The sequence below is a fragment of the Pleuronectes platessa genome, chromosome 22 (assembly GCF_947347685.1).
Source record: "Pleuronectes platessa chromosome 22, fPlePla1.1, whole genome shotgun sequence".
Lineage (NCBI taxonomy): Eukaryota > Metazoa > Chordata > Actinopteri > Pleuronectiformes > Pleuronectidae > Pleuronectes > Pleuronectes platessa.
In genome coordinates this window covers 9,588,624-9,603,975 of record NC_070647.1, presented here as the reverse complement: position 1 = coordinate 9,603,975, position 15,352 = coordinate 9,588,624, and the positions used below count along the sequence as shown (strand labels likewise).

The window sequence follows — 15,352 nt, the reverse complement described above, 5'->3', positions numbered from 1 at the left end:
AACAAACGCCAATGAAAACACAACCTCCCAGTCAGACTCACTGTGCCAACATTGGACTCATTGAATACATGAAGAGCAAATATGACTTTAAAGATTGCAAACCCACACGAGCGCCGCTTTTATCTGGACTCAGCTTTTCTCAGCTGTGACGAGTGTAAACGCACCACAGCTATAATTTCAATAGATGAGAGGGCAACACACGACTGTGACAATCAGAGTTATTCAACCCAACCTACCGGGCTGGTTTTAAACCAAAGGTTTATTTAAGATACTGCTCTCCCACATCAAGGGCTGCAGTTTACAATAACTCTAGCCACCGAGAGAAAATCTGAACTGTTGAAACTGAGGGGAAAACACTTTTCTTCACGGCTGTGAAAGAATTTGTATTGTTGCTGGTTAGTAAGACTTTGGCAGCAGAGAGATAAGCTAAAGGTGTAATGAATTACAAGGCAAATCAACAGTACATACATGTGCTACTTACAGACTGAATATGGACACAAGACTTTAAAAGGTAGGGTTGCCTTTCTGAAACACTTTTTATTTAACTTACTTGTCGAATTACTTGACGAGTCTGTAGGTCCCGAGAGCCAACAATAAATAAAGATGTCTGGAAGAAAGAGCAGATCTGATTGAAACGATTGGTCGTGATAAGTTGCGATTAACTGGAGTGCTCAGCCCGAGAGACATCACTGAAGCAGAGATGATAGCCAGACGTTAGCGAGCCAGTTGTCAGGTAGTGCACATGGTCGTACAAATGGCCGTAGTTTTGTGGAAAGGAGTGGATGGGAGGGGGCGGAATGTATCGGTTGCATTTTTTCAAATTGTAGCCTGCTCTTGCTAACTTTCCCAGGATTACCAGGATAACTTTTATTTTAAGCATTATCAAAAAAATGAGTTTTGCTAAAGGGAACGTTGGCTGTCGTAGGAATTTAGAAAAGTTTTACTCATAGCACGGCATTAATCCTGTAGATTTTCAGTTTATTACTTCTTGCTCAATCTAGAGATGGCCTTTTGAAAATGTTGGAATTTGGTTTTTGAGTTTGAGTGAGAAAACGAAGACAGGTGTCTGCACACTTTTTTTAAACTTGTGATATCAGGGTCACCGCCCACCCACACGCTCACCAGACCTATGCACTTTCACACTTGCACACCAGCACAGACACACTCATAGTCTCATGCTTCCATCTTAACCCTGACTTTAACTATCACAACGAAATGCCACTAACCCTCCACAACCCAATCTGATTTCAATCTTAAAACTAAACAACCATTTTGAAGAAATTGTACTTTCTTGATTCTTGTCGTCCTGGGTCTGTACCCTCGGGGTTGAATGCACTTATGGTAAGTTGCTTTGGATAAAAGCGTCAGCTAAATGAAATGAAATGTAATGTAATGTAATTGCCTTTAATTTAAAGTCCTTATTTACAACCTGCTAGAGGTCATACAATCCAGTCCACAAATCGTACCTGTTAACACTTTCTTATAACTCGATTATATTTTCTAATGGCTTTAAGTAAATCAACAATGTACTGGAGATGAACACTTGCTTTCAAACTCTTCATATTACCAAAAACAACACAGTTAGATTCTTCGTCCATCTGTCAGTCGCTGGTTTACAGTGGACTGCCCTCTGTGCTAGTGCACTTAACTCAGCATACATTTGCTTAAGTGTGATCCTAGAACTTGATTACAGTTAATCATTAACCAGTGGAGTCGCTATAGAGCTTATCAGACGAGACATTATCACCAGTGATATATATAATAAAAAAAAGAGCACCCTCCTTTTGGATTCGGACCAAATACTTACAGGTGTGTCTTGTTGATTTCATTCTGGATCCGTGTGTGTGCGTGTATACTTATTATGAACAGATGGTTGATATCAAGAAGAGAGATATGCGGCCTTAGACCTTGCAGATATGTTTTTTTAACCATTGATGTAACGTCACATGCTTCCTACTTACTTTATTAACCTTTTGTTTTCACCCGTGTTGGTGAGGGCTCAGGGGTTAAGGGGCAACAAGGCTTACTCTTGTCATTTCAGACGAGCAAAATATATCTGTTTCTTTGTGAGAAAAAGGAGCCAGGATGTGACATTTGGCTTGTGGTTATTCAAGACAGACATGCTAAACACACACACACACACACGTAGGCACGCACACACACAAGTGTCTCACCATTGCAAGCGTGGGTGCAACTTCTGCTTTTGTTCGACGTGATCAATGCTAAATATTGTTGGATGTCCTCTTTGCAAGTGTTGCTCGGTCTCTAGCCGTTGAAGAGCTGCTTCAAGTGGGTGTGTGGGAAGCAGTACCTTTTGACCGCATGTGCACTTGTACTTTGCGAATACCATTTTGTTAATAAAGAACTTATGGAGTCATGACATTTTGGAGTTTTGGAGGCTAACATTTGGTTTGAGGCTTATGAATCCGTCACAATGAGTCTCACTTATACCCTGACCCTAAGACAAGTCATGGCCCGGTGCATATCACTTCCCTTAGCTTTGTGCAGTCCATCCCCAGCAGTAGCAAAGTGGGCTGAAAGGAGAAGTTAGAGTTGGGTTCCCATTCACTTGATGGATTTGGTTTGGTTAAGGTTAGTGTTAGGTTAATAAAAAGGTAATTGGTTGAGTTTAGGATTGAAAGCCCTGAAACAATTCAAGGTTGAGTTCGAGTAATTTAAGAAGTCATAAGAAAGTGTTAAAAGGTACGATTTGTGGACTGGATTGTATGACCTCCAGCAGGTTGTAAATAAGGACTTTACATTTAAAGCAAAGGTTGTTTAGGTTTAAGATTGAAATCATATTGGGTTGTGCAGGGTTAGTGTCAGGCATTTAGTTGTGATGGTTAAAGTCAGGGTTAAGATAGAAGTATGAGTGCTGGTGTGAAAGTGTGAAAGTGCTCAGGTCTGGTGAGCTTGTGGGTGGGCGGTGACCCTGATATCACAAGTGAAAAAAAAGTGTGCAGACGCCTGTCTTCGTTTTTCTCACACAACCTCAAAAACCAAATTCCAACATTTTCAAAAAGCCATCTCTAGATTGAGCAAGAAGTGATAAACTGAAAATCTACAGGATTAATGCCGTGCTATGAGTAAAACTTGTCTGAATCCCTACAACAGCCAAAGTTTCCTTTAGAAAAACTCACTCTTTTGATAATGCTTAATATAAAAGTTTAGAAAATCACATGTTGCACCTTCTGCTGCATTTATCAATACAAGACTTATTTTCAACACAGCAAACCGGTCACATGTGACCAATGCTTCATCTCCTTCTCTCACTGCAAAGTGCTGATGCAAAACAGCGGCACCGTGCCGAAGCTGCACATGTGCACTTTTAATATTTGGAACTCATCTCTGCGGGTAAACGGAGACAGACAGGATAAAAGTGGGCAGTCGAAGTTGAACGGGATGCGTTTTGCCTCACATTGAACTGGACTCCCAACTGTGGTTGTGGTCGCACTGGGCAGCTCCCAGGCCCCAGTGTGGGTTGAGTTTGTGCGCGTGTAACTAACTACTCCTCCAAGAGTTTTCTTAACTTTACTCCTAAAAAGGATGAAACTAAGATGTCCATTAAAACTATGCCCCAAAAAGCAGTTAGTTATCTTATTGTTGATATTTTGTCAGAGATTTAGCATGTTTTTAAAATGTGGTATCGTGTTTAATTTGTATTTTATCTCCTCCTGTGGAGAGGTGGTCAGATGAGATGTTTGCAGTGCAGCTACAGTGGAAATTGGCTCCTTGAACCTTTCAACTATTTATTGCAACACTAAACCTCTTGGTTTTTCTGTCATTTCATCAGAAGGGAAATTAAACTATTATCTGGAAGCACCACAGTGCACCAAAAAAAAACACGTAATCATAGTAAGAGAGGCTCAAACTTGCTCTTCTGCTCTAATTGTGTTGTCACTTTCTATTTCTCCTCCCACCTACGTGTAGAAATCCACAACTGGATGCAACACGCTCCCACCTTTTGTCTTGAAGATGGTGAAACCCATTCTGGGAAATATGAGCAGCCCTCTGAGAGGAGGCGAGTTCAGGACCCATGCTAAATAAAGAAATAGCTTTGTTGTGGCACATAACTAACTCAGAATTAGTCATACATCACAGTTTTATAATACTAGATAATGTATGAGGTTGTATTCAGAGGGAAACACAGGGGAAAGTTATTTTAGGAAATGTGTCAACCTAGAAAGGCAACAAGATTCAAAAGCTTTTGAAGATAAGGGCGAACGGCAGTGTTGATGTTGAAAAAAAAAATCGGAATAAAGTCGTAATATCACGATGCAGCCTTTCACCTGCAGTATCCTTCCTACTTTCTGCTGGAGGAGAAACAAAAATGGAAAAAAAAGAAGAAACCCAGTGTACGAGCTGGTGTCATCTCCTGAATCAGGTCCCTGGTGACCCACAACATTTCTCGCTCAGCCTCTATCACACTTCTGCACGTATACTGTGATTACAGCCACATGCTCAACAGCACCCAGCCTTCATATTCCGTGCTATGCATTTGGCCCAGCAGGACAGAATAGATGTTATGAGACGTGCAAAGTTAATTCCATCAACAGCAGTGAGGGAAGGGGTAAAGGTCACACGTGAGGCCGTGGTTGTGGATTTGGTCTGCGAAGCCCAGCAAAGGAGTATGAACTGCATATATATGTATTCAGAAGAAGTTCTGTATGGGGTCTCAACTTAGGTCATTTAAACTGACCTTGAACAAGATCAGCCATCTTTAAAGAAGATAACTACAACACAATTAACTATATCACAGGTCGAGTACAGCACAGAGATGTTCCAATACCAGCATCGCAAGTGCCTCACATACTGTCGAAAATGCAATTTGGGTAGTCCCACAAGTAAAACAGATATGTATAACATATGCAGGACTTCAGTTTCAAACTGCAACACTAGCAATAGGCCATTCAACAATGAGTAGACAGCCCTTAAAACATATTACCTAAGTTTTAGTTCATCGGAACGGTACTCGCTATCCGCTGATACGCAACGTCCAGGTATCAGAATAAATAACGGGAAATGAAAAAAAGGTATTGAAACATCTCTATGTTTCACTATTAGTGAGGTTCACCACTTCAACCTGTCGATGTTTAATGGGTGAGCGAAGGTTCCGTGTTCCATGTCCGCTGAGAGACACGTTACATGCGTGTCTGTTGCATTCCAGTAGGGGGACACGTTGGCAGATACACGAATTTAGGGCTGCACGCCGATGTCTGCAGTCTGCATAGGGATCTGACAGGCGTGGATGTACATGGAAGGGTAGGAAATCTAGGTAGAAAACCTCTGGTACGTCAGAAGTAATATGAAATGAACATGATTTCAAACTTAAACTCGCTCTATTAAACCCTTCTGAACTGCAGTCGGAGTCAATAATCCCCCCCGCATGCTGTCATGTCGGCGTTTAGCCTTTAACGCTTGCCCCCTCGGAGGGTCGCGACCCGAGCTCCCCCGATCACAGCACCAATCAGGCACATTAGAGGCGTTTGGTTGCCCTCACCCTGAACCTGCGAGCGCTGATACTTCCTGTAGCCACATGTCTGTCCTCAGGTCAAACATTACTCACCGCCATAGTGAAAAAAAAACCTGTGTGTGCAGGGGTCAACTCCTCGCAGATCATCCACGGCCAGCTCTCATTTCAAAGTTGTTCAGGTTTTGGCGAGTTGCAAACACTTTGGCGGTGACACACTGACAGATACATTACACAGTGTCCACCCCCAGGTTTGTGTTGGCAGAGCGGCGCACTCCGTTAAATTCATCATTAATTAGTACAGTATCACAGTGAGATAGATAATCCTACAACCAGCTGTGTGTCACCGAGGTCAGGGAATAAGCAGCAGATGTAATGAGTTTAAATAAGCAGCAGTGTTGCATGAAATAGTTTCACAAACACACACATACCAGCGGGCAAACACATGAAACTTCTAGGATTGAGACACACACTCTTCAGAGTAGCTTTGTGGCGCTCTGAGGACCCCCCCCCCCCCCAGCCGTCTGAACTGAGATGTACACATGGAGAAAATATGGCCCCCCGGGTTATTAACCAGAGCACGAGTCACCTCAGCAGTTGATCGTTGCCTTATTTCAACCGGTTTGTTCCTCATCCCTCTTCACAGACACACACACACACAGACAGACACACACACACGTCATCCAACCCTCGGGGCCAGATGAAAGACATCAAAGGCATGTGACCTGCACAGGAATTGAAGAAGACCCAGGATGGTACGCTCCAGTGTGTACGTCTTTAACACATGAGTCTTCATGTCGCAAACTGTTATTGTGATATTAATACTGTATTTTATCATTACTTTTATATTACTACCTCCGACAAAGAGGTTTTCACTGCTGTCGATTTATTTATGTTTGTTTAGAAAATTAAGATGCAAAACCTACTGAGCATGTTTCCATGGAGCTCGTTGGAAGGATGTGACCTGGGCCGAGAAAGAACTCATTCAAATCTGGTTTGGATCCAGACATTGACATTTTCACTGATTTTCAAGGGAATTATTCATGGATCATTCTTCCACAATGGAGACTATGATTTAATGATCAGCATTGTTTCACTGGCTTAGCTAAAGGGATTGATGAGGGGGATGATGGGTCTTGCCATAGCAGTCTACTCAGTGACATTTTAGTTATTAGTTTTTATTCATGGTCTGCATTTCAATAATTCAATCAGTGAAACATGTGATGGTCACAGGTAAGTAGTCACGGGGAAATATTTGTTTTATTTATAACATCCACTGAGGAGGTTGATTTTCACAAAACTAAAGATGAGGCATGGGCCAAGAAGGAACCCATTGAGTTTTGGATTCAGACAAAAGGAATTTCTTTAACCTTATGAGATACGGTGTTTTCCAGAAAATAAATCAGGGATCTTGTAGAGAAAAACAATCAGTGTGAGTGATTTAGTGCAGCCTGATTGGACTTAAAGAGACTGTTTGGCCTTGGGGGAGATATGTACGCTATAGTTGCATAAATGTGTTATTTCTGCTGAGCTGTGAAATAGATTTTACACCTTATGCTGTCTTTCTGATAGTGTCTGCTGTAGCTCCCTTTTTTCCACTGTTAACCTCAAACCGGGCCAACTAGGAGTGAAATCTATAAGAGCCATAAGAGCCTCTGTGTAAAGTTGTATGATATCAAATTGAATGCCAGACCTTGCCCGTGCCATTGAAAACTGCTTGCAGTATTATTTGAAAGGCGGATTTCTCTGTCCTCTCAATGAAATGGCATTAAAATGTGAACATGGCAGGCCGGCACCGTCGTGGTGACCCCTGCTGCAAGGCAAACTAAACACTCCAGCGCTGCAGCAGTAGACCAGCCAGCATCTGAGGTCACACACAGCCCGGCTGCATGAGTCACACAGCCCAGAGCGAAAAGTGAAATGTGTAAAAACGCCACATTGGCAGATTAGTTTGTTTACATCCTGCGCTGGACGTGATTTGGCCAGGCTGCAGCGAGACACAGCCAAGGAGCCCGTCCTCCCTTTTTCTATCTCTCCCTCTTTAACTCCATCCTTTTTCCTCTCTCTTCATTCCCTCATTGCTTTCCTCCCTCTTAACTCTGAGCTCTCTCGCCCGTGCCAACAACACATGACCATGAGGCAGAGTGTGGCGGAAAAATAAAGCCGCCCTGGCCTTGTAAAAAATTAAAACAAAGTGAAAAAATCATACAAATTAATAACACGAAACAGATGGGGAAGTTGTATTTCCAGAATAAAACAAGACAAAAAAAAAAATTCTCTCCTGCCGAGTTTGCCAAGTTATGAGCTCATGCTTTGTGGGCCCTCTGCTGAATATCTATTCATAGCGTCAGCTCCAACATGTCAGACTTTTATGACCCATTTCTCCTCTCGTTATCTGGAGCAACAATTAGGGGCCTGCTAATTTAATGCTGGGAATATGGAAGTGCTTTCCTGACTTGGAAGGAGTCTCACGGCGAGCCGCTGCTCACAGGGACGGATTAAACCCCTCGTACATCTTGAATCGTGGACCGGAGGCTGGTAAAAAATCAACACGAGACCATGGCCGGGTGTGCACGTGTGTTTTTCTCACAGAGCTAGAGTGTAATGGTGAACAGGTCAATCTGGGGTCACACACACAAACAGACAAAGATATGTTCATAGTGTCCGTCATCCTCAGGTGTGAATGCACCCAAATATGTCCTGTGATGTCACTCCGACCTCATGCAGAGGTGTTCTGCTCCACATGAGGGACCGCCTACTCAGCTGGCGTCCTCTGACCTGCACTGAATCAATGTATTTTTAGATTTCTTAGTTGATTTATTTCTGGCCCTCGCCAAAATATCAACACTGACCACCACAAAGGGATCGATACTTAAATGGGTAAATCTTTCTTCATAGCAGAGCTGCAGAGAAACACTCAGCTCATTGATTCATTTATCCCCGCGACTCTGCACACAGACACATTTGTCAAAACAGATTGGGTAAAAACCTAATTTGATCTTCACGGACACAAATAGCGTACGTGATTAGAGTGGGGAAGTGAGATCCGATCACAAGCGGTCGGCACTATATTCAGGTTTGAAGTTCAGCTCGGAGTTTTGTAAATGGTGTAATCTTGCGTTAGAGCACATCTGCGCACACTCCTTTACAAGGACACCAATATTTGAGACATTAATTCAATTATGGTGTATACATGAGTTGCTTACATTCGATTCATATTCCTGTTTACATGGTACAGAGCAAAGTCCGATTCTGATTTACATCATTAAGTCTGACGTTATACCACCAGATCCATCCTGAAATGGTTTCATGTGTGAGTCGACCGATTTGCGTGGCAGTTGGTAACTTCCGTATGTCGAAGTGGGCAAAATGCTGTCAAAACTCCAACAGGACGTTATAATGAGATTAAGGTGTACACAGGAATATTCTTAATTAGTCATAATCATTGATTCTTTCAGCCACTCCTGACTTTGAACAACACAGACACACACATATACACACACCCGTCTGATTTTCACACATGCAAATGATGCATGTGTTAATTTGCATATGGAGCAGGGGAGTGAGAGCCGACACATACAGGACACTTTTTGTTAAGGCCAGGTCTGTACACACTGTATTTAAAGCTTTGACCCCTTGTGATCTGATCTCTCAGGACAGATGTCAATACCAGGTCTGAACGAGGCCTAAATCAAGAGCTGTCCTTCCAATCCAGTAAAACATCAAACTTTCTGCTTCACAATCATTGCACAGTTACAAAAAAAAACGTAAGTAGGAGCTAAGAGCTTGGCAGCACGCTGAGAAAGGGTCTGAGCGACTCACCACCCTTCTCTTGTAAAGCCTCGGCACCTCCTCACACAAGTGATCTGAGTTGAGGCTGATTTGACCTCTGCTCAGACTGCACCAATTAGAGAGAACCCTGCAGGTGCAACACATCTAATGGCAGAGTCACGGAGATGTGAGCTGTGTCTGAGCACGTCCCCCCCCACAACCCTGAGGTGGAATCAGGAGCAGAAATAGGAGGAGGGCGTGCACACATTTTAATAGATGTCTTTTTAATAGATGTGTTTATCAGATAGTGGGTGTCGTGATGTGCTGTGAACACACATCACGTGTTTGATTGACAACCTCAATGTTCAGTTCTGAATCTGCTGTTGACTCTCCGGTGAAATTGTTCCTCGATAGTCGTCCCCTACAGCGGAGATCATTCTGAGCACTGAGCTGAAACGACATCCACTTCATATGCTATTGTCATTATATATCGAAGCTGGAAACCGGAGAAAATTGAGAGGAAGTTGTTTTTTTCAATGACCGGAACTCAATGTCGCTTACGAGAACCATCAACCAAATGTCATGAGTCACTTTAAACTTTTCCTCCTTAAGTGACAGAGTCGATTTAACAGGAGGAGAGAGGGTCATAATTTGTTCATATAATGTTCCCTCCATGCCATATTATGAGCAGGATTCCTGACCAGTGTGACAGAATGGAAATGTATTTGGAGGCCATCCATTTTACCTCGGTGCTTATGGGGCTTTACACGCTGCATTTCTGTTAGAGAGTCAGAGCTAAAAGTAACATATTGCATTTACATTTAAAGAAAAGGCAAGAAGAACAACTCATGACAATGGACACAAGCATGTGAATAATGGCAAAGTTGGTTAAAGCGATATTATCATAATTCAGACTCTTAAAACATATCAATTCTGTTACATTTCGTACACAAGACGTCAAGTATTCCTTGCACATGGTCAGTTTTGTGTGCTTGTGCTCTCCTTCCCTGAGCGAGTTAAACAATACATCATGTGACGCTTGATTACTGTGCATGGAGGCCACCTCTGTTAATATGTAGCTTCTTACGCATCTGCGACTATCTGCAGGGAATTTGATTCACGTTAGACGTTGCTCCCCCCCCCCCCCCCCCCCCCCCCCACCGTGACCATGAAAAACAGCCTGGAGCTGATCAGAATTGAAAGATAATGAGGTTCAGTAACAACCAGTGCTTTGCCCTGATCTGAAACCTGAAGGATCTACGGCTTGAAGAGGCTCCGGCCGCCTATAGCTAATAGATGGATGTGTTCTGCATGTTTGTCTCGTTGCAGAACATTGTGAACATTTTAGGGACGTTCAGTTCCAACATCAACACAGATTCATCTATGGGTTTACAGCAATATGTCAAGACTAACATGCATAGGACAGTTTCATAAGCAAACATTTGACCTTACTATGGCAAACTCCTTGTCCCAATTAGTTCAATTCTTTCTAGAGTAATTTCCCATAAATAAAATATAATCCGGGCCAAAATATAGAAAAGCATTGGAGGGCCTTTACATACCTGCACACACGCTGTGTATACAGTGCCTTTGTTTTTAAAAATATTTTTACATGGTAATATAATATTAATACTTTATGATGAATGATTATTTAACCTACACTTATAGCCGTGGATCATGTTTCTACTTCACTTCTTCACATGTATACAACGTTTTCTGACTTCACAGTGACATCTTGATGATGTCATTCCTACCATATGATCATTATTTTTCCGTCTATGAGCTTTATGTCATGACTGTTTTCCTGTAGGATACGATGACACACAATACATGATGTCATTTCCCAAGTACATATTCCCATAAAGTTTGGTGAAAATCCGTCCATGCATCCTTCAGTTATTTTGTATTCAAACAAACAGGGAGAAAGAAAACAATCACCCGTCTGCCCGGCTGTGATGGCGTGCAGGACAAACATGAAGGCAAACACACCCAGATAGGGAAATACACAAAACCAACAAGTCGTTAACATGCAGAAATGACGGATGATCTTTGTGCCGGCACATATTTGTGCTACTCCACAAGGCTGCTGATACATATTAATGTGTCCAAAGTAACAGAGTTATTTTGTGGGAAAAAAAGGAAACATGACGTGTTACAACTTTGCAACAAGCTCAGTGGTGATCACTGCACACACTCACAGTCAGCACAATATATTATAGGAGTAGCTCTCTCTCTCTCTCTCTCTCTGTATGTGACTCCTACAGGCTGGTATCAACAGGAAAGAGTCAGCCAATGAAACTAATTGGGTGGTGTGTGTTTTATGAAAAGAACAGCCTGTTCTGTCCCAGGCACCCTCCCACTGGTCTGTGACTGGCTGCCTCCTAAGTGGTCTGCTTTTCCTCTCTGCGCTGTGATTGGAGCCGGGGAGAGTCAATAACTCCTCAAAAAAAGGAGGAAAAAAAAATCACCTCTTACCAGTCCACCACCCCCCCTCCCTCTTTTCCCCAGGACATACCCTTGTTGTTTTCAACTTCTAGAGGCAGAGCTGGGCTGAGACGATCCAGCACAGTCACACACTGCACACCAGAGCTGTACCTGCGCTCGAGCTGTACACTGTGTCCTGGGTTTCAGATCCTGAGCACGTTTACAACTTTACAACTCTGCACCAAATACTGCCGGTTCACTCTTTGCCTTCCTTATTTCCTATCTGCACATTATAGGAATACTATAGAAATGACTGAGTTGGGAAATTTGTGCAGGAATGAGAACAACCTACACATTCCAAGGCCTTTATGTGACTTATCAGTGGTGGTTCTGTTCCTGATCCTATCACTACTGTCATTCATCAAACCTTTTTAATAGCATGTTTTTTTATCTGCACCAGGTCTTTGTGTCACACTTTGTGTAATGACTATTAGCAGCCAGTTTACATGGGCGGATCACATTAAACGTAAGTGTGTTTGTGAAGGGTGGAGCATTGGGTGCTGCTCAATCAAAATAGTGAGCACATGAATTTATTACAGCGGAGGTTGTATTTTTCTTTTTTTAAATCAATCCAACTGCTCATAGAGTAACAGAAAAAAAAAGAACACAAAACAAACGGGGTATAAAATCGATTATTAGGCTCAGTTTTGCAACAGTTTATTTATCTTAAAAATAATAAAGAAAATATATATTTACAAAAAATGCACAAAAGTTGTTGCTTTGGGAAGCGATACATACACCCACGGAAAAAAAGCTCAACATAAATAAGTTTGTATAATTTTTTCAGTGTTTTTCGAAAACAAACAAAAACAAAGGCACACAGGTACACTTCAAAGTTTTGACACCAAAAAAGGCAGCGTAACTTTGTTTTCTGCCTTCACTAAAATAAATGAGAAAGTAACAATAGTGCAATTGCATGTTCCACATGAATTCCACAGCAACAAACACAAATCTTTGATTCACATATTTGCATAATAAGTAGCCCAGTGATTTTAACATATTTTATCTATGTTGGCCTGGACTACTGAATTTATTTATTACAAGGGGTGGGATACATGGCCTAAAAGCCACTAAAATAATAACTCACCTAATTTTAAAATAATAATAATAATAGCTAATTCTTAGGATTATTAGCAAATACTGTTTAAATTTGGTTGGATATTGCTCAGCAGTTTAGCCACCCCTCCTTCCCACCCCTCCCCCTCCCCCCCAAAAGGCACAAACTTTGGATAAAACCCAGAAAAAAAAAAGGAAATATAATAATGACAAAAGAAAGGGGGAATAAAGAAATATTATTTGCATGTAAACTTTATCTATCATGGCTGCTCCCAGTTCGATGGACCCTCGACTTTCAGTGTGGCCTTCAGAAACAAGACAGGCTGTTTAAACACTGGACAAACAAAGCCATAGAAAAAGTGAAGACATTTTTTTTTTTTTTGTTTCCACGTGACCCTGACTTTTGAAATCTGCATTTGTAACTTACATCAATTACCTGAAGAATGATACGACACGACCATTTCAACAAAATAATATTTCTCTGCTGGAAATTGCACTGCAACTTCCCGAGTCAAATTCACACACGCATTCAAATACATTTAACAAAAAAAAAAAAATGAAGAAAAAAAAAGTATAAAAGCATATTATGCTTTTCGCCTTTATGTGCTACATCTGAAACATAGGTAGTAGGTACAAAATAAAAAAAAAGATGAGCAAAAATCCATTTGCACACTGCTACATTGTCTGCTGCTTCTGAGGCAATTTAATTAAAATGAGTGCCAAAACTTGATAGTGTTCATAATCAGTGCTTGTGCAGCCTCCCCCTCATCCCCTTCTTTAGGGAAAGGCTGTTTCTTTCCTCTCTCTCTGTCTCTCTCTTTTCTTTTTAATTGTTCTCCTCCTTCTGTCAGATGATGAGAAACCAGCAACAGGTCTGCGCTGCTCTGTGGGACATAAAGAGGAAACGGCTTGTTGAATGGTGCAATTGAAAAAGCAGTTGCTCATACTTGAATCTCTCATGCACGCGCGCACGCACACTAACACACACAAACACACACACACACACACACACACACACACACACACACACAGTTGTGGGGGATTTAAAAAACCTGCAGATATTGAAGGTCGATGACGTGTTAAGTGCTGCATGCAGGAAATAAATGTGTTTTCAACTCAATTGTGTTGCTGCTGATGATAAACAAGTAAACACACGTCTATTGGCATCCAACATGATGGCCGATTGTTAGTATTTGAGGCACTGAAGCCCCGTGGGTTATTGGCAATTCATTGCACTCGACACAAGTGGAACAGCGGGACAATGATCTCAAACCTACCGCTGTTTTTCACTGGACGTCCTCGCTGCTCTCCGGCCGGTCGGGTCTCCTCTGCTCCGCGGCTTTCACCGCCTGAGTCGCCGCACCGTGCGATGGGTCTTCATCATCCTCTTCGTCGGCATGCGACTTTTTACTGGGACACTCGCTGGAGCAGGGACCTGGCGGAGGAGAAAGGACCAAACAAGTGTCAGTGAAAGTTGTGAGGATGTGTGGAGCAGCACGTACACCTGACAGACGAACTGCTGCCAGACTCCGGGGGGAAAACCGCCGATTTTAGCGAGAATGCCACCTCTGCGGATTACAATGTAATAATACAAGTTATGTGAAGTAATGTGGAGTAAAGTGACGTGCGGCCTCCAATTCGGGGAGGATTTTAGTTTTTTTAAGTTTCATAAGCGGGTATCTTTTAAGTTTTCTCTCCTCCCCAGTGATTTGATGTCTGAGCAGGGACATGGTGATGAACCGACCGCAGCTCGAACCCGGCTGGCGGCTCCGCATTGCGACACAGCGACACTTCAGATGTGGACGAAAACTGCGTGACAGCTTCAATAATGGAAGGTAAAAAAATAAATCACCTGAATCTCCAGAGCGTCTTTTCCTCGGCCGCTCCGTGGCTGCCTGGTTTTCCGGCCGCGTCTCGCTCCTCTCCTGCCGGAGGTCACCGCCGGGCAGCTCCTCCTCTCGCCGCGGCGGCTGGCTCCCGTGAGGCGGCCGAAGGTAGAACTCCGGGGCGCTGTGGTCCTCCTGCCACTCGAAGTTACGCGGCTCCAGCGGTCGATCCTCCACCGGGTCGAAGTCATACCTCTGCCTGAAAGCCTCCACATCCTCCTGCACCGCCGTCGCCAAATTCCTCCGTATCTCCTCCCGGTCGGGTCTGCCGAAAAGGTTTCTGCGCACCGGGGGTCTCATGTTGTCCGGCTGCCGCGCATCCACCCTCTCCAATGTCGGGCTCGCATTAGAAAGGCGAACATCTGACATTTTGATGCACATAAGACAAGGAGGGGAGGGGGGAAGAAAACAACAACCAAAAAAAATGAAATATTCTCAAACGCGTACTTCCAAGTCGTAATCCTGTAAAAATGCAAAGTCACGGGGGATGGTGCATGCGTAATCCGCGCGTCTCATCCAAAATGGTGTAAAGCGTCTCCAAAAAGGCGCAGGGAGCGTTCGAGAGAGCCACTCCTGTCAAGTCCGTAGTAAAGACTGATGCAAACAACAAGTCAAGTCATAACAGCCAACATGGCGTTAGAGGGAGCTATGAGTGAAGAAGAAAAGTTGACATCAAGGACTATTT

The 15,352-nt window shown here is 42.9% G+C and overlaps 1 protein-coding gene across 1 annotated transcript; it reads right to left on the bottom strand.

Moving 5' to 3' along the window:
• Positions 1-12,366: 12,366 nt before the first annotated feature.
• cdkn1ba (cyclin-dependent kinase inhibitor 1Ba) lies at positions 12,367-15,352 on the bottom strand. Its single transcript, XM_053414623.1, has 3 exons — positions 14,634-15,352; positions 14,059-14,216; positions 12,367-13,665 (listed from the first exon to the last, which is right to left on the bottom strand). Exons 1-2 carry the CDS (start codon positions 15,046-15,048, stop codon positions 14,068-14,070), a joined length of 564 nt encoding a protein of 187 aa, XP_053270598.1. The 5' UTR covers positions 15,049-15,352; the 3' UTR covers positions 12,367-13,665; positions 14,059-14,067.

Excerpts from the sequence above, each read along its gene's own strand:
- cdkn1ba (XM_053414623.1), bottom strand. The coding sequence starts at position 15,048 with ATGTGCATCAAAATGTCAGATGTTCGCCTTTCTAATGCGAGCCCGACA. Across the intron at positions 14,217-14,633 it reads AAGACGCTCTGGAGATTCAG|GTCCCTGCTCCAGCGAGTGT; the intron begins GTGATTTATTTT and ends CTCCTCCGCCAG.